This window comes from Pelmatolapia mariae, linkage group LG7, assembly GCF_036321145.2.
Source record: "Pelmatolapia mariae isolate MD_Pm_ZW linkage group LG7, Pm_UMD_F_2, whole genome shotgun sequence".
In the NCBI taxonomy this organism is placed as follows: domain Eukaryota; kingdom Metazoa; phylum Chordata; class Actinopteri; order Cichliformes; family Cichlidae; genus Pelmatolapia; species Pelmatolapia mariae.
The window spans coordinates 49,696,405-49,715,045 of NC_086233.1; the positions used below are offsets into that span (position 1 = coordinate 49,696,405).

The following is an 18,641-nucleotide window of genomic DNA, read 5'->3' on the forward strand; positions in this document are numbered from 1 at the left end:
TGCTTATGTTGTTAAATAACGGCTGGATTTGACATTAATAGATGCCACAGATGTTCTAAAGCTGCCACAAAACATGAAAAAAAATAGACGTCTCCGAAAACGTCGGAGCATTTTTGCAAATATGTGATGTCTTGATAAATCGAGCAGATATTTGAAATTTACACAGCTACATTCTCGCCTGAAAATATCTTAAAAGTTTATTTTGTGACCCAGAAAAAGTAATAAGTTTTTTAGCCGCGCTCCTCCGCCATTGCCGCGCTTACAAGTTCGCACAGGCTCCGACAACCGTGGAGACAAATGCGATCCTCCTTTTTCCCAGACTACCCTTTCTGGGTCACAAAATAACCTTTTAAGATATTTTCAGACGACAATGTAGCTGTGTAATGCTCAAATAGCTACTTAATTTATCAAAATATCACATATTTGCAAAAGTGCTTCCACGTTTTCGGAGAGCTCTGTTATCCACCCCCCACACCTATCCCACCCCTAACGGCTGCACCTCCCAAAGAATTTTGTCTGGGCTCTTATCTCACTTATTTATTTCAAACAATCAACAGAAAATTTCACCACATAGTTTTATGTAAGGTTTTTAAGGCTGTGGTGTTAATTTTTAAGTAACATGAGCCCAGCGGCAGCAGCAACGCTAGGCTAACACTAACTAGCTAGCAAGATTTTAAACCTGGTGCTAAACTAAGAGAAGCCACAAAATCAGTTTGAATAAGAGTAAACATTTACTCACCAAGTCAGTAAAGATCCACAGCAATGACAACAATAATATCTTGAACTGACGCTTCTCCAGGTTTGCTCAATATATTCCATAACAAATGCACCGTGAACATGCGGACTGATCCGCGAGGGAGGAGGACGGTAGTCACGTGGCATTTTCAAAACACATCTTTCATCCTTCCGCACTGAGAAGCAAAACTTCCAGCTTACTTAGTTTTTCTAAGTTAAGACAACTCAAATAAATGGAGTTTATCAGCGTTTTTGCATAAAAAGTACTGGTAACTTATTTAAATTGAGTTCTAATAACAAATTGATAAAAATTGAGTTCAGCCTATTTAATATTTTTAATTAAACACAATATTACATTTTACAGTGTACCCTTCTGTGTATTTAAGTCCTCTGTCTCCCTCTGTTAAGTGTCAGATTGTCTGCATTGCTCCATGTTCACGTCTTCGTCTTCTCTGCCTCAAATCTTGTTTTTTTTCATGCTCCTGCTCAGATTCATGTTCATGTTCTTATGTCATAGTTCTCATAGTTAGTCTTAGCTGTTTCCAGTTTAGTTTCTAGTTTAGTTTTGCCCCAGTTCGCCTTGCCTTTGTTTTGTGTTTTTTTCTCTAACAGCCAAATAAACGACTTGCTTTTTGTTATACCTTAGTTTTCTCTCTCCCTTGTCTGCTATGGGTCCACTCCGCAAACACACCGGCCATCCTGACCGTGACAATTACTTACTAATCTTTATTTGTAATTGACTATTTTGTTTTGTTTGTTATGGTACAAATTTAACTGATCTTAAGAATTAATTTTTTTTCTTATAGACAGAGTTTTGAGGAGTTTCCCTTTGCTTTCTTCTTCTTTCTACTCTCATCTGTATTAATGATAACTGGTTCAAGAGGAGGAAAGATCGAACCACAGCAATGCCTTGTACTGTGGTGGCCTTGGTGAACTCATCTAAGCTGGGGATAAGTAAGCGTAAGATGGTTGTTGGCTGCTCTGTGAGTTCAACAGGAGGACAAGGAGCTGAAACCATAACAGAGAGTGCTTCCTTTGTGGGTTGGGGGTCCTTCTCCAGATTAGGTATTATAATCACATTTTCTCTGGTCTGAACCTCAGTGAAGCATGAGCTTTCAGCAGGGGGTGATGCAGAAGCTGTACTGTGTCAAAGTTATTTACTGCACTTATTGCTTCTTCCTCAGTTCCAGCAATATTTAAGGCCTGAGCAGTTGTCAGTGGGTCAGCTCATTGGGGCTCACAGGCTGAAACATGAAGCAAACGTGTTTCACTGTCACATCAATAATTCTAATGAGCGGCACTGGTGAAAAGTTTGCACTGTTGCCTGGGCACATCTCTCTGTCAGAGTGGAAAGGACCATGCCTGATGCTACACTGTGGTGTGACTGCCACCCTGTGCTGAAATAATAATCACAAGTTCAGCAGGAACAGCTGGAGCTAAAGCTTCAGAAAAGTCGGTTTCTTTTGTGAGCTTGGGGTCCTTCTTGGGATTTGATAATACACTTTCATCATTACTGGCCTGAACCTCAGACAACAATCATATCAATTTTATTTTCTGGATTTTTTTCATTGTCACTTCAAACAATATTTATTTGATGTGATGATCTGGCTGACTGGGGGTGTGGGGCTGAATAATCTTGCAAATATGTTTTATTTCTACATCAACATTTGTAGTCAGCAGCACTGGCGCACAGTTTGCGACATCACTGAGCAGAATGTTGTGTGGATCTATCTGTGTGACTTCTGACAGAATGACATGGGCCACGTCACTAGTTATTTATTTATTTTTGTTTTGCATGACATTAAATGAATTAAATAGAAAGTAACTGACTAGACCAGTTGGTAATACCTGTTGTTTCCAAACACATCACCTAAGCTCACCACAATGAATAGTAGCTATGACTACTGTTCAAACAGGCAAACCAGTATTGCTGGTTATAGAGAACTTTCAGATCTGAAAAGTTAAGGCCTTAAAGCTGCATTCTTTATAATAACCAGCAGGGGGTGGCTCCTCTGGTTGCTAACAGAAGTCGGATTTTATGAGTAAATTAAGCTTTCCTGGTGGATTTCTGGTGTCGGTCTCTAGTTTCAAACGCTATAAAGACATCAAGATGCTCTTTTTAGTGAGTTGTGAAAGACAAGAAAAACAAATAATAAAGCAGAGAACGTTTTAAGCTGCGGCTTCTTTGTGATTATCAAGCTGCTGTCATTTTCAACATGAACACTGCCAAAATGCTCAAGCCAAGATTTCAAAACGGGTGGTGTGTGAATTCCATTCAGCTGGTTGAATTAAACAAAAAGCTACACAGGGTTCAGACACACCCTTTCTAGTCTATGGTGACTATGGGCACGTGTAGTTCTGTTCAAAAACAGTGAAGTTAGATTTTGTGTTCCCTGACCTATTTTCACTAAATGAGTTGCTGCTTTTCTCTATTTTTTAAATACAGATTATAGAGATTTACTGGGAAAAACAAGCTTGTTACTGGAAACAAGCATTGTTTACTACCCTGTTTCACACTTTGAAACAGCCTCAGCAATTTCACACACCCCTCAAATCTGCAGGACAGCGGTAATATCTGACACTAAAATCACAAATCTTTCCCGAAAGCGCAGACTTGGTAGCAGGGTGTTGCGAGATGTTTGTGTTATTTCTCCCCCAGAGAGTAAAAAGCGAGCGTTTGTGTAACTTGCAGGGGAGCTCCTCCCCATAAATCAGCAGACGAATACAGAAGGCGCACTGGTGCACGCCCACCACCGCTCAGATTGCGGATTTATGATGAAGGTTGCCATTTACGGACTCGCTGTCCGTTGTTTATGACTGTTTTTGTTAATATGCGTGGGTGGATTTCAGTCTTCTCCCACTTGTTTGCGTTTAGAAATAATTACGAGGAAATTATTCGCATAAATCATTCTGATGTACTGAAACACAATCCATTCAGTCTCCCTTCAAAATAAAGTGCCAAACCGATTTGTTTGCTCGCTTTTCCCACTTTTTTACCACGATAGAAAGCGTTTTCATGACATCGGGGGGATAATGCAACATAACATCAACAGTTAGGTTGTAAAACCGGTGCGGGGTGGAAGTGGAAATTCTCGATTTGGCAACTGAAAAATATTCCCCGGAATGAAGGAGGGGTCAGCGGGGCAGATCCGAGCACCGCCCCGGGTCGAGACGGTGAACTTTGTCACAAATTTGACTGAGCAGCACAGTGTGCGCCTCCTCTGCCTCTCTCCACTTATTCTTTCAGCGCTCTGCAAAATGTACATCTGCTTCAGCGTCTTGGCCGGACTGGCAGTTCTCTGTTCCTTTTACATCAGCGCGTTTTGTCCCTACTTTGGCAAAGATTTCGCGTACATCCTAAGGAGCATTAAATGTGGCATCAGACTAACCAAATACAAGAAAATCAAGCCCTTTTACAGCATATTGGACTGCTTCTTGGATGCAGTGAAGAGGCACCCCAAAAAGATCTTTGTACACTTCGAAGGTCGCTCGTACACTTATGGCGAAGTGGACAAACAGAGCAACAAGGTGGCCCGAGCCCTGCAGGCTGAAGCCCGGCTGAAGGAGGGGGACACGGTGGCCCTGTTCCTTGCGAACGAGCCCAGCTTCATTTGGACTTGGCTCGGTCTGGCGAAGCTGGGCTGCCCGGCTGCCCTGCTCAACTTCAACATCAGATCCAAGTCCCTGTTGCACTGCTTCTCCTGCTGCGGGGCCAAAGTGATCATCGCCTCCTCAGGTGAGATACAGCGAGAAATGAATTAATGCGTCGGGCCAGAAGAGGCTCTCGTTATTTGACGCGTCTCAGGACAGGACTGCGAAGTTCAAAGTTCGACAGCAAGTGAGAGATACCTCTTAATGCTTGGCTTTTGTGCAAGTACGGAAAGTATCCTCAGATATTATATTGTCAATTCTTATTGTAAAATGATTTTGACCACGCAATTCATTGCAGAAGAGAAACGTGGGTCTCCAGCGTTTTACCCAACAGAGAATAAAAATCCTAAATTAAATCCTTTTACGCATCAAAGATGTTAAAATAAAGAGTTTATAAACAACAGTTTATATTCATTCTATAAATGAACGCAAACAGATACTGCTCAGTGCAGACTTTGCAGGCTACATGACAATATAATTCACCCCGTCACATCTGTCCTGCCACTTTCCTCGTGTCTTATATTTATAGTAAGCTTTATTCCGCACTGCATCGCAGATGGATAAATGCACTGATTGCTCTGACAGCTGTATTTAGTTTGCAGGTAATGATTGCTGAGTAATGCAATAATGAGATCAGATCATAACGTGGTCTATAAATGCTGGAAGGATCCAATAGACTGACTAGATTTTGACTCACGCTCTTAAGATTAGATACAGTGCAGTGCTGGCCCTTTTCCATCATCTGTTAGTGATGAACGATAATGCCAAACAAAGGTGCACTTATTCAGATGATCGCAGTTTTATTGGCACAGTGAACCTGGGTCAGGGACTAGAAGACATGGATGATGATAATAATAATAAAAAATAAATTGCTTTGCACCACCTGCCACATGAATGCTGTACTTCCAGCTTAATTATAAAAACCTCCGGCTAGAAACTCAGTGCTTCCACAAAGGAAAAACTGAGCTAGCCGGTCTTTGAGTAAATTGCGACATAAACCTAAACGTTTGTTTGAGATCAGTCCCAATCAATAATCTCTGCTTAAAGGTTATTATTGATCAGCTTTAGTCGCGGCCAAAAGTTAGACATAAGGATAAACTTAAATAGATGAAAAAGTGCAGGAAGTGCATTTTTGCTGGATCGATTAATTGTTACTCTATATCTGCATATATGGAGGGGATAAGATCCTGATTAGCACGTTTCATACAAATTACATGAACGCCAGTGTTTGGTTATAATGGTTAGACATAGAAGAGAAGCAGTGTTTAAGCTATTTTGGTGGTTCCAACTGTGGCAGTGCAGTTTTGAACTGATGAACATTTGCAAAAAAGAAAAAGAATACTTCACATATGAGCAGAAATGAGTGAATGATTAAAGAACAAGGGAGCTCTTTATGCTCCACACTGAAGAGCAACTTCATCAGAAGAAAAATCTCAGCTTGCAAACGTGTTTCTTTGCATTCTCATTATAGAACTTAAAAGGCCTTTACTAAGAAATGCATGCATGAGAGCTGAACTTCATACCCCATGTGCTTGTATCCGAGTGGGATCGGGGATACGTGATACAGGCCCACATGTGTAGGTGCACATGTGCCACATTTGGCAACACAGCGCTATGACGGGCTGTGTTGAGCTGAAAGCTACTGTCTATTTGTAGAGCTGCAGGATGCTGTGGAGGAGGTCCTGCCGACGCTGAGGGAGCGGGGTATCAGCGTGTACCTCATGTCGGACAGCTGCAGTGTGCAGGGCATCACCGCTTTGTCTGACAAAATCTCCAAGGCCTCAGATCAGCCACTGTCCCGGGACCTCAGGGCCAACATCCATATCAGGAGCACCGCTCTCTACATCTACACATCTGGGACTACAGGTAACGACAGCCAACTGCTCTGAAACAATCGCTGGCACGCAAAATAAGATTACAATGACAGTCAAGCTAATGAGGTGCATCAAGCTTCAAACACTAGATCTGTGCTCAGCCCCACCTTCTGTTCTTGGAGAGGGGTGTTGATTGAACGTGGTCATCTGTGGGCAATAACATTTGCTGAAAGGCGCTTACTGTATTTATCCACCTCAGTGAGCAAACACACTCACAGCTTCCTAACTGATAAAATGTGAACCCTGGGGTTTTCTTGTTACAGGATTTTTTTTCTTTCTGGACTCTGCGTTGTTTTCACAGTTTACTAGCCAGTAGTTTTATTCTTTCCTGCCTTTATTGGCACGCTGCAGAATGTCTTGGCACAGTACCAGTGTTATTGGCAGAGTGTGTGTCTTACACATGCCTGATTTAGACAAACTGTGAACGCTCTCACTACTTCATAGCACCACTAACACAGGTGAAAACATAAACACTGAACCTTTAAGTCCTGGTTGTGTGAAGCCTGCACACACAATTTTATCAGGCTAATGGGTGAGGGGAAAAAATCTGCACTATTGTTCTTTCTGATGCAGACTTGCTGATGTTCGCTCCATCAAGGCGCATTACAGGGATGTGCCTAAATGAAATGCTTTATGTCCCACAGAGCTTTTTCACAGAAGAGTAGCACATGATAGCACATGATGCAAGCTGGAACATCTGTTATTCACCATCATTTTAAATGGTATACTAGTTTTAGCTGGTGGAAAATAGGCTTAAATCAAAATTTAGTCCCAGTTGAGTCCTTAAGACGGTCTTTTACAACCATATGCTGAACAAGCTTGGATCTGCAGAAAACCTGATGGCTGGATAAGTCCACTCTTTAGCAACTTCTGTTACCTTTTTTGCCTTACATTCATTTTTACAATTATCGTAAAGGTGAACACCACGCTATAAATAAGATGTAACACAAGGAAAAGACTCTATAAACCTGCTGTGGCTCAGGTAGTAGAGTGGGTCATCTACCAACCAGAAGCTGGTGGTCTGATTCCCAGCTCATTCGGTCTGCAAGATCCTGAACCCGAGTTTCTCCTGATGCATTCATTGGAGTATGCATGTTAGAAAAAAGCACTGTATTAATGTGTGTGTGATTGGGTGAATGAGATCTGTGGCAGGAAGCACTCTGAGTGCTGAACTTGAGTTAAAAGGCGTGGTCTCAGGAGTTTGAAAAAAAGAAGGCAGCTGGACGTCTTTAAGTTTTTTGTATGTTTTTTGTTGCTGTTTTTTTTTGAAGCTGAATTGTAGGCTGCTAATAGTTGACTTCACAAGCCAAACCTGCTGTTCCGTGATGGTCATTCACAGTAGATGTCCTCCTTCACTCCTCTCTCACACTAATGTTTTCTCAGTCCAGAGTGACCTTTATCCTTTGAGTGTTGCTCCCTAGACTGATAATCTATGCAGATATGCCGAAAGGTGTGGTACAAGTCCATTTACCATAACTTTAAGAAGAAGTAGAGTCATTTTCTCCTCGACTTCAATACACCTTTTTTTCAGTGTGTCCATTTAAACAAAATGTGGCTTCAGCACAGCATGGATAAAAACAGAAGAATCATTCACCTGATTGATTATTTAGTTTTTACCATTTAGAGTTATCTGCACCAGTTCATTATGAAAAATTCAGCATCTATAGCTGCTGAGAGTCCATTATATTCGCCATCTACTTGGGACTGTTTCCTGAGGGCTGTTTGTTGCTGAGAAGATTGAATGTTGCCTTGTGCAGTCATTAGAAGATTCAGGATCAATGAATGAACCACAGTGAAGTGCATCATACTACTTTGTTCCTCTTTAATTCAAAAGCACAATCTGTTATTCTTTTCCCTTGGAAGGTTTGCCTAAAGCAGCCATTGTCACACATGAGAGGGTGTGGGCCGCCTCCTTCCTCCAGTCGATAAGTGGAGTCACAGCAGAGGACATCATCTACATCAATCTGCCTCTCTATCACAGCGCCGGCTTCTTGATTGGAATGACTGGAGCCATCGAGAGAGGTAATGATCCTCTTAATCCTCTCAAGAGTACAAGAGCAAAAGCATTTGCACGCCTGGGTCAGGAGCTTAAGTGGTTAAGGAAGATAAAGGTTGTGTAATATGATTTGACTTGCAGGTATTACCATAGCCCTGAAGAGAAAGTTTTCTGCCTCTCAGTTCTGGGATGATTGCAGGAAGTATGACATCACGGTGATGCAGTACATCGGCGAAACGTTGCGCTATCTCTGCAACACGCCCAAGGTAAGAGGAAACCTAATGAGTCTGCAGCTACGTCAGTCAGCCGCCGTTCTAATAGTGGAATATCTCTGTGTCCATCCCGCTCTTGGCAGAAAGATGATGAGAAGAACCACAAAGTTAGAATTGCCATCGGCAACGGTGTCCGAACGGATATTTGGTCCGAGTTTCTTCATCGCTTTGGAGACATTAAAGTTAGAGAGCTGTACGCTGCCACAGAGGGAAACATCGGCTTCATCAACTATACGTCCAAGATCGGCGCAGTCGGACGAGTCAACTTTGTGCACCGGGTAGAAAGAGGAAGCAAGTCGCATGTTTTCACAGTGTGGTGCAATGTCTGTTTTAATATCTGGAGCTTACATTGGTTGATCACATTTAAATTAAATTGGAGCAAAATGTCATCAACAGCTACAGGAGTGAAGTGAGTTGAATTTGAAAATAAACACCCACACATGGATTCTTGGATCCAAAATGATGAAAGGGTAAAGGGTGGCTACATTTAAAGTTGTGGTGGCCGTTTGATTGGACAAACAGTGCATACAGATATTTTAAGCAAAACTTGACTGTGTTTGTCCCCCATGAAGAAGAGTCTCAGACGGCCATTATGTGTACAGTGTTTTTAAATGATCAGGTCATTCAAAAACACTTCTCTTGGCTAAGCACTTTACATTCTAAAACTTTATCTGTTAAAAATCACCCTCATTTCTTGGCGCAATCACTTACCTGGACCTCAGATAGAGACGGGCCTTGTACTATGAAGCAAGATCATCATACACAGGACGTATCTGATTTATTTATCTCATAACCTGTTCCAGAGCAGATTAGGTTTATAGTGTAAGTCAGAGTGGTGATGTAACCCTGTAAGAAGTGAACCAACTTTGCAATACTTAGAAAAGTTACATGGATAAGGCTAAATCCTGTTTCGTAGTACAGGCTTCAGGTGGCCCCTGCTCCATTTCCTTCTTTTCCTTTTGGTATTTTATTCTATTTTTTATCAAATCCTGAAACAAGCATGAAACAAGCGTGTTGATGTTTGTGCGTCCTCACAGAGTTGCTGCCATGTTGGCTGTTCCACTACTTTTAAAACATTTTAAACATTGGGTTTTCTTTCCTTCTTCCTTTCCAGTTTTTCTTCCCCTACACTTTGATCAAGTTTGACATTGAGAAGGAGGAACCTGTCAGGGACTCGCAGGGTCTGTGCATCGAAGCAGCCGTAGGTGAGTCTGTAAGCAGAAATCTGGTTCCCTTTAAAGGAGTTTTAGTTTGATAGAAGTGAAATTAAAAAGGAGCTTTGATTTATTTTGTTTCCCGATGTCTCTACCAGGTGAAACGGGACTTTTAGTGGGAAGGGTAACAAAGAGGTCCCCCTTTGTTGGCTACGCTGGTAACAAGGAGCAGACGGAGAAGAAGCGGCTTCGAGACGTCCTGAAAAAGGGCGACCTGTACTTCAACACCGGCGATTTGCTTCGGTTCGACAAAGAGAACTTTGTGTACTTTCAGGATCGAGTCGGCGACACTTTCAGGCAAGTTGTGACTCATTTTTGTGTTGACCTGTCGCTTTGTTTTTGTGGTTCTGCCCAGACGATCTAGTCTAGACTGAGTCACCGTTTGGTCTGGTTTAGTTCTCAGCTATTAAAAGTATAAAAATATGCAATTAACAGCTGGTTAGAATAGTGTGTGTGAGAATGGCTTTTTTCCTTTTGTGCAGGTGTTTACTTGCAGATCAGGTTCAAACTGTGCTGCAGAAATTGTTCATTGGAGTCTTTTCGTGTTGTTTGTTTCAGGTGGAAAGGAGAGAACGTCGCCACATCAGAGGTTGCAGACATTCTCACAATGGTTCACTGCATATTAGAGGCGAATGTTTACGGTGTGAAAGTTGAAGGTAAACGCACTCGGGTCATAAATATTAAAACTTTACAGAGCTGTCTGCACTTTGCATTTCATATTTCTCTCATTTTTCAATCAAGGTCATGAAGGGCGAGTCGGCATGGCAGCTCTCACTTTGGAAGAAGGACAAAAGTTCGACTGCTCAGCCACGTACACGCAGGTCGTCAACTACCTCCCAGCTTACGCGAGACCCAGATTCATCAGGATTCAGGTAATAAATATAAATAATACATGCACATCCAGACCAGACGGGCTGCTGTGGCTTAAAGATATTGTTTTAATTTGTGGTCTGATTCTCCTGTACTTACGGAGTTCATCCTTTCCACCTTTAATTAGTGCATGCTCAAAGGCTAAACGTGCTAAACGCTTGGTGTCTAAAATCCAGATGGCTGAAGCGGTGCGTGGATCCAAGTCTGAGTTTTTACTGTGTAAGATCACCAATAATGGAGATCAGAAATCAGATAAAATCAGGTAAAACCGTAGAAGATGTGCCCTCCAGATAAAATTATTGGAGATGATTAAAAAGAAAATTCCCAAGAAAGTGCAGTACAGGACCGTTCTACAACTACTTTAACTATGAAATATTTGGATTTATGTACCAAGGAAATTACTCTAATATACATTCACCACCCTTTTACCCCCAAAACTGCCTTAATTTATTGTGGCATAGATTCAACAAGGTGATAGAAACATTTGTCAGGAACTTTGCTCCATGTTGACCTGACAGCATCACACAGCTGCTGCAGATTTGTCAGCTGTACATTAATGACGTGAATCTCCCGTTCCACCACATCTCAAACACACTACTCAATTGAGATCTGGTGACTGTGGAGGCCATCTGAGTACAGTGAACTCACTGTCACGTTCAAGAAACCGATTGAGATCATATGAGCTTCATGGCATGGTGCGTTATCCTGCTGGAAGAAGCCATCAGAAGATGCATACACTGCGGTCATACAGGGATGGACATTAGAAACAATGCTCACATAGGCTGTGGTGTTTAAACGATGCTCAGTTGATACTAAGGGTCCCAAAGTGAGCCAAGAAAATATCCCCCACTCTATTACACCAAAACTATCCTTAACTGTTGATCCAATGCATGAAGGAGCAATGATTACATGCTGTTTCCACCAAATTGTGACCCTACCACCTGACTGTTGCAGCAGAATAAGACGCTCGTTAGACCAGAAGATGTTTTTCCAATCTTCTAAGTGAACTTTGATGTGTCAGTGTGAATTATAGCTTCAGTTTCCCGTTTTTGACTGATAGAAGCACCGGCATGTTCTTATCTCTTCAAGACATGCTGACGATCCCTGCGTGCCGCTCTCTTTTGAGTTAATGTTGCCGTCCTCTAATAATAACTGTGTAATATTGCTTTGCAGTTTGTAGCTGATATCTGATCTGATTGACAGCATTGTTATTGGCGGTTTATCTTAATTATGTTTTGGTTTTCTTTGCTTTTTGTTCTAAACTAAAGCTTGACACAAAAACATCTTTCAAACTGTGTTTTGCAGCCCTGCCTGGAGATGACGGGAACCTTCAAGATGAAGAAAGTGAAGTTGGTGGAGGAGGGATTCAACCCAGCTCACATCAAAGATCTTCTATACTTCCTGGATCCTGAAAAAAAGACTTATGTGCCCTTGACCGAAGAAATCTACAGGGCAGTCGTCTCGAAGGAAGTCAAACTCTAACACAGAAACTAAAGTAGTCACTGCTGAGCCACTTTGTTTGCAAAGAAATAACAATAATGGATCTTAGCAGACACTAATCTCAGGGACGGACTCGGAAACGTCACGTCACGTTTGAAGAGATGGTTTTCATCTTTAGCACAGCTACCTTCACCTCTTACAGTGACACTATGTGATACAGATACAGAGAGTATGTGCTACTCACTGTGTTCTTAATTCTTTAATTAATTCTTTGGACAGTTAACCATAACATGCACATTTTACTGTAATGGCCTTTGTTTTTACATTGGACTGAAGCTCTTTTAATCCGTTCCGGTCCGATATCACAGAGTCTGGATATTGACCTTTCAACATCTACTGTATCTCTTATGTAGGGATTTGTTGTTGACCTAACTGGACTTTTGTACAGAGGTAAAAGCAGACACTGCTTTATCTGTTTGTGTACTGATGACACATACTGTGAATTGACAGTTTTATTGCATAACACTGCCCTGAAGTGCTGAAGTGTTAATGTAGCAGCTGCCGTTGTGCCCTTATAACCACGTTTGTGCACAATAAGAGGAACCTCCAGGCTTGTGGGGTGACTAACCTGCACAACCTTTGACATAAATCAGACGAACTCTGTCACACACTCAGTTGTGTTTAAAAAAAAAAACCAAACAAAAAACTTGACAAACAAGCAGAAATCAGTGAACTCTGATAAGATATTTCTAAATGTTGTCTGACACTGAACTTTGTCTTAAATTACTCCCTTGAGCTACTGCGTAGTAAAGGTTAAACCAGTCGAATTTATATAGGAAAAATAAAGTTTGGCTATTCCATCCTGTTGACCTTTATTTTGTACAAATCACAGGGCCTACAGCAATATGACAAAAACATTTTATGTGGAATAGTTACACTTGTATAGTACTAGAGTATGGATTTTTAAATGATGCAATTCTAAGAAGGTCAATGAACTTTTCCACCCAGATACTCCGTTTTAAATATTTTCTGATCAGAGCACCACAGACTGGAACTGGTTTTTGGTACAGCCCTAACAGGAAATTCAGTGGGGGGGGCACGATGCAAAAGCACCACATTTACTGTTTATGATGGATCCAGAAAGCTGACTGAATGAGGAGGAGACCAAGAAGGCAACAGTTTCACAACCTTTCACTCCATCCTGACTGCAGCTAAACTGCTGCAGGAAAAAAACCTGCCATCTCCACAGAGTAATATTCAGTTCAAGTTTAATTTATATAGAGCCAAATCACAACAGTTGAGTCAAGGCGCTCCATTTTTGCAAGGTAAAGACCTTACAATAATAGAGCGAAAACCACAACAATCAAACGACCCCCTGTGAGCAAGCTGTTTGGTGACAGTGGGAAGATAAAACTCCCTTTTAACAGGAAGAAACCGCTGGCAGAACCAGGAAGATGGGACAAAAGACACGCTGTGGAAGAGATTATTAACAACTAATGATTAAATGCAGAGAGGTGTATAAAAACACAGTGAGGGGAAAAGAAGGTGAATGAACACTCATTGCATCATGGGTAGCCTCGAGCAGCCTGGGCCTATTGCAGTGTAACTAAGACAGGATTCTGGGTCACCTGATCCAACTATCTACATTATCACAAAGTAAAGTTTAATCCAATCTTAAAAGGAGAGATTGTGTCTGTCTGATGAATCCAAACTTGGAGCTGGTTCCACAGAAGAGGAGCCTGGAAGCTGAAGGCGCTGCTTTTCTACTTTTAAATATGATAAGAACAACAACTGAGGCCGCAGTCTGAGTGAACTGCTCTAGAGTGGTGGGTATTGTATTATGGGGTCTTTAAGATAAAATGGTGCCTGATTATTCAAGACCTTGTATGTGAAGAGAAGGATTAGGAATTCAATTTGACAACCTACTTTGAGTTTACTAAACAGCATTCAAACTCACAGCACACAGATTCTCGATCTTATGAGTCAAATTCCAAAAATACTCTGATCAACAGCACTTGTCACTGGATTCCTGATAAAACCCTCATAATGCAATAAGGCGATGGCGGGATGGTGCTATGAGTGTACATAATCTAGAAAAGGATAAATATAGCCAAAGTGTCCTTGAAGAAAACCTAGGCTGGGGAAGATGGTAAACAGATGCTTCCTGTCAAATAGGATACGAGAAGTTCCTCAAATCCAGGAGTCCAAAGGCTGCAGATGTGCTCAGCAGTGCTCAGTGTTAAATGCTGCTTAAAGGGTTTCGATAAATCATTTAGTAAACATGCAAACATTTCTAGAAACACGTTTTAACTTGGCCTCTTATTGATTTTTTTCCTGATATGCAAAAATCCAGAAAATCCAGTACAGGGAGTTAAGATCGCTATGTGAACAGTAATCCACCCCAACTTCTCACTACATTTACAGATGGAACATTTTCGCAGGCAGGCGCAGAAAACTCAAAACTGAGCAATAAATTATTTCAAAAACAGCCGCCAACTCCTGAACCCTCACGGGAATCATCTCGGATCCATTTGGCAGAAAATAAACTGGTGTTGCTGTGTCGCCATCTAAAAAGACGTGGGAAACAACACAACACTGGAATCTGGGCAGCGTTTACTTTATAAATGAATTTATTTAGTAATACAGTGGTATACTTAGAAATGTGTTGCAAAGGAAAACAAATGAAAGTAAAATCAAAATAAATAAAAAGAATGTCAGCCACACGGGGAAAAAAACCAAAAAACTAGTGTCGGGTTGAAGCAGTGTTGTCATATCAAAAGAAAAATAGTACTGATGTGCCATAATAAATTGTCTTAGTACAAAAATACATTTCAGGGCACACAATACAGCATCCAGTATCACAAAGAAAGGAAGGGACCACTCTTCACAGCAGCCCCCCTCAAATACGTCTTTTAAAATCATTTAAACCGAGCACTTCTCTATTTTGTAAATAAGAATAAAAAGTTTTCTGACAGTTAAAAATGCCTTAAGTAGTGTGTATGTTTGTAATGTGTGTACGTGTGTGTATACGTTGGTAGAAAAGTCGGACTTATTACTGCTTATGTCAGTTCCAAGGCTCAGGGGTATAACCAGAATACAAACATAACCAATGTAACCGCTTTCTCTTTTTTAAACAAACGTTTTCTCTTTTATACAAAATAACAAAGATGTACAAAAGTTCATTTACAGAGAACCAAGGCCATATGCTAGCATTATGTACAGCCACAACTTAAACATCTTCTAGCTTGTTGCTGTTTTGTTTTTTTGTATTTCCTCAGACTTCATATGCATAGCAGTAAAAGAAAGCATACCTTTTTCATCAGTCTCAATTATTCTCGTGTGCTAAATCCGAGTTCACCGTTTTTAGGAGAAAATGCAGAGACAACGACGACGACAACTTCTTTTTCTTCTTCTTCTGCTTCTTCCGTAGTGATCGCTACAACTGAAGGAACCGATGTTTTAAAGTTTCACTGAAAAGTTAATATGCAGATAAGGCATCACTGCTTGCAGTGTACGATGGGATTTCTCATGTGTTGAACTTAGTAGTAGCAGGCTTCTGAACCTGAGTCATAGCACATGCATAGATCTCTAGACAGCAGGAGTTTGTAAAATCAAGTCAGTATATTTATCTACGGTAAAACATTTCTACAAAAAACACGTTTGAAACAGAGAGAACCCCGCTGGACCAGCGGGTGTCTGATACTAATACTTAACCTTCATTCTTCATTACTGTTTTTTTTTTTTTGTTTAAATCTCGATGATGCCTACGTCTTCATGAGTCACGCTGAGCAATTTCTCAAGTCCTCAGAGATCCATCATGAGTGAAACGCATGACCACAGAACTCACAAACAAAAGTTTTGCATATACAAACTTTGCTGTTTGTGAGTTGTTGTTTTATTTTTGTTTTTATTTTTACAGTATGCAAAAATCCCACTGCAATATTAAACAAGTTTTCAAAATTATCCTCTTTTGTTTTGTTTTTACCTCCTGCACCGCTCTGAACTTTTACAAAATTAGCTAAAAATGTCAAAATGTGATTATTCAGTCTGTGGCACTGGTCATGCATTCCAACTCCAGTTCCTTTTGTTTAAATAACATTTTCATCTTTATTTTTTGCAAGCCTTGTAAGCACCAAACCAAAAAAAAAAAAGAAAGAAAAGAAAGAACGAGTACAGCCTTGGGGATGCTGGACTCTGACTCTCCTTGTGTGTGTGTTTTTTTAAGTTTTTTTAAATTTTGGGCACAGTAAACAACGTGAGTTTGAGTTCATACTTCATCGAGCATTTTGCACCGCGGAGCGGGCACGGCAGGGGAGACTCGGGTCCCCTGCTTTATCACATTCAGTAACAGGCCAGCTGTTGCCCTCTTCAGAAGTGGTCAATGAGCACAGACACACAGTTTGCACCCACCAGGTAGTTTGGGTCTCCAGGGAGAGATTTGTTCTGCCAAGTTTTGGGATCACCTGCGGGGAACAAGAGACGTGACGTCAGCTGATGGAGAGCAGCTTTAAAATACAGAAAACTGAAACTGAAGGTACTCGAAACAGGCGATTTAATAAAAATGCAAAGGCTGGTGATTTCAAATGATAGTGCATAAATTAATGAAGGGTGTTTCATGAATTTATGTTCCTCAGATGAGCGCATGTAATTAAGTAATACTTAATTCATTTAATGAATTTCAACATACTTATTCCACACATGAATTTAGAAGCGACCAAACTAGCAGGACTTCAGCTGAAAGGGCATGTACACCTGGCTGACCTTTGGAAAAGCATTCAGCGCCAAGTTAGTGTCTACGTGCTGCCTCGTGATCTGAAGTCCTTACTGTCATTTTTAAATGGGCATTTTGCAAAATTGCTGATCTACTCAGATTTTACCGTACAATCACCTCAAGTTTACAGGGAATGATCTGAAAAAGAGAAAATATCCAATGCTATCATGTCAGTATGGAGCAGAAACCAAGAGGTGGTTTCAAGCTACAAACTGAATTGCATCAGTCAAGGACTCGAGTTGTTCTAGATACTAGAAGTGTTGCTTTAACCTCTTTAGACTTTATGTCAATATGAAGCTAAATCTCTGAGGAATGTTTCCAGCACCTCGTTGAATCTGTGCCATGAATTAACGAAGCTCTGGAGGAAGCTTTATATTTTATTTCAATCTTTACCACAGAGCTCAGTCCTATACTGCATTTTCTTCCTGTACTGAAGACGAGCCTTTACTTGTTCATGCCGAGCATGAACATGATGACTATCGATCTTTAATTTCCTCCTGGTTTGTGGGAACTATGGTAAACAGATAACTATGAAATGCTGCAAATTAAACAGCTGCATCAGAATCAGAATACTTTATTGATCACTAGGGGAAATTATTTAAATTATCTAAATTGGTTTCTACATAGCTGGATTGTACCATATTTGGTGACATATGATAATGTATTAAGTAAATCATAGCTGACATTCACTAAATACAAACTAATCACATACAACTCATAGTGACTTCTCAATAGATTATATTTAAACACAAGATCTCTAAAGCACTTACTTTATACCTTGATTATAAAACATTACCCTATTTTCTTACATCTTGACTTACATCTGAATTTAATTATGGTCACAGTATAGATGATAGGATACTCATGTAAAGGTTTCTGAAACTAGATCTGTCAGTTAACATGCCTATAAATTTCTTTCATTTCATAAAACATCTTTTTACTGGTCACAACACTTATCTGGCATGTAAAACATCACAAACTGTGACATTAAACATAAAAATTCAGCACATGAAGACCAAGAATTAAACAAGTGGGCATCTGTACTGTAACTGTAAAATTTCAACATTTCTGAGAAATCCTGTTTAATATTCCATAGGAAAAGCAGCAAATCCATCCAAAATAAGGAGCTGGAATGAGGTCCTGTTTGGAATTTTCCTCAAAGAAAAGTTCAATGTGTGGTTGTGAGCTCATATTTGGTATGTATCTGCTTGATATGGTCGGACTCGTGCTCATGATACTTTCGAGAAAAGCATCAGGAGAAAAGCACTCGTTTTCTATAGTATAGAACTCTCAGTTTTCACAATTATGGAGACATTCAAACATAATGATGCCAGCTCCTTTAATAATTCCTTTTAATTAACGTATATTGGGTGTTGGCTCCAAATGAATGGAAATCCAGTATCACTGGTATCACTTCTTATCTAACAGTTTAGACCAGGGGCCTCAAACATAAGGGCTCGAATCAAAGACTCCAATGAGGTTTGGAAAATGTGAAAGACGGCATGAATTTTTTACTTTTAACTTTTCATACATTTAACAGCTCTTCCTACTGATAAAGACCTCTCCAATGGACATTTATGCTACTGTTATTTTACATATTTATTTTTTGCAAAAGTTGTATGGGCTCAAAATGTGGTCATAAATATTTTGTACTTGTAAATCAGTTTTGTACTTGTAAATCAGGATTTGTATGTGTAAAAAGAATTTGTGTGTGCGTAAAAAAGATTTGTGTGTGTGTAAAAAAGATTTGTGTGTGTAAAAAGAATTTGTGTGTGCGTAAAAAAGATTTGTGTGTGGACTTAGCCAAAAAAAACCCTG

The 18,641-nt window shown here is 40.4% G+C and overlaps 2 protein-coding genes across 6 annotated transcripts in view; one reads left to right on the top strand and one right to left on the bottom strand.

Annotated features, from left to right (window-relative positions):
• Positions 1 to 3,953: 3,953 nt before the first annotated feature.
• Positions 3,954 to 12,883, top strand: LOC134632368 (long-chain fatty acid transport protein 2-like). Its single transcript, XM_063481054.1, has 10 exons — positions 3,954 to 4,471; positions 6,043 to 6,252; positions 8,124 to 8,282; positions 8,398 to 8,522; positions 8,612 to 8,806; positions 9,643 to 9,733; positions 9,841 to 10,039; positions 10,301 to 10,398; positions 10,484 to 10,614; positions 11,918 to 12,883. Exons 1-10 carry the CDS (start codon positions 3,994 to 3,996, stop codon positions 12,092 to 12,094), a joined length of 1,863 nt encoding a protein of 620 aa, XP_063337124.1. The 5' UTR covers positions 3,954 to 3,993; the 3' UTR covers positions 12,095 to 12,883.
• A 1,768-nt stretch (positions 12,884 to 14,651) lies between these two features.
• The window catches only part of tjp1b (tight junction protein 1b), a 71,167-nt gene continuing 67,177 nt past the window's right edge, over positions 14,652 to 18,641 (bottom strand). For 4 of the 5 annotated variants that reach the window (XM_063479477.1, XM_063479476.1, XM_063479478.1 and 1 more), the window contains one exon: positions 14,653 to 16,515. In XM_063479477.1, the coding sequence (XP_063335547.1) occupies positions 16,421 to 16,515 (95 nt within the window). In that variant the 3' untranslated portion in view covers positions 14,653 to 16,420. Of the gene's footprint in view, positions 16,516 to 18,641 lie in introns of all 5 variants that reach the window. The other variant, XM_063479481.1, reaches the window with a different exon arrangement.

What these genes read in the sequence shown, in the direction of transcription:
- LOC134632368 (XM_063481054.1), top strand. Translation starts at nt 3,994, where the DNA reads ATGTACATCTGCTTCAGCGTCTTGGCCGGACTGGCAGTTCTCTGTTCC. An exon ending in GACTGGAGCCATCGAGAGAG is followed by an intron (nt 8,283 to 8,397) that starts GTAATGATCCTC and finishes TTTGACTTGCAG; the next exon opens with GTATTACCATAGCCCTGAAG. An exon ending in TTACGGTGTGAAAGTTGAAG is followed by an intron (nt 10,399 to 10,483) that starts GTAAACGCACTC and finishes TTTTCAATCAAG; the next exon opens with GTCATGAAGGGCGAGTCGGC.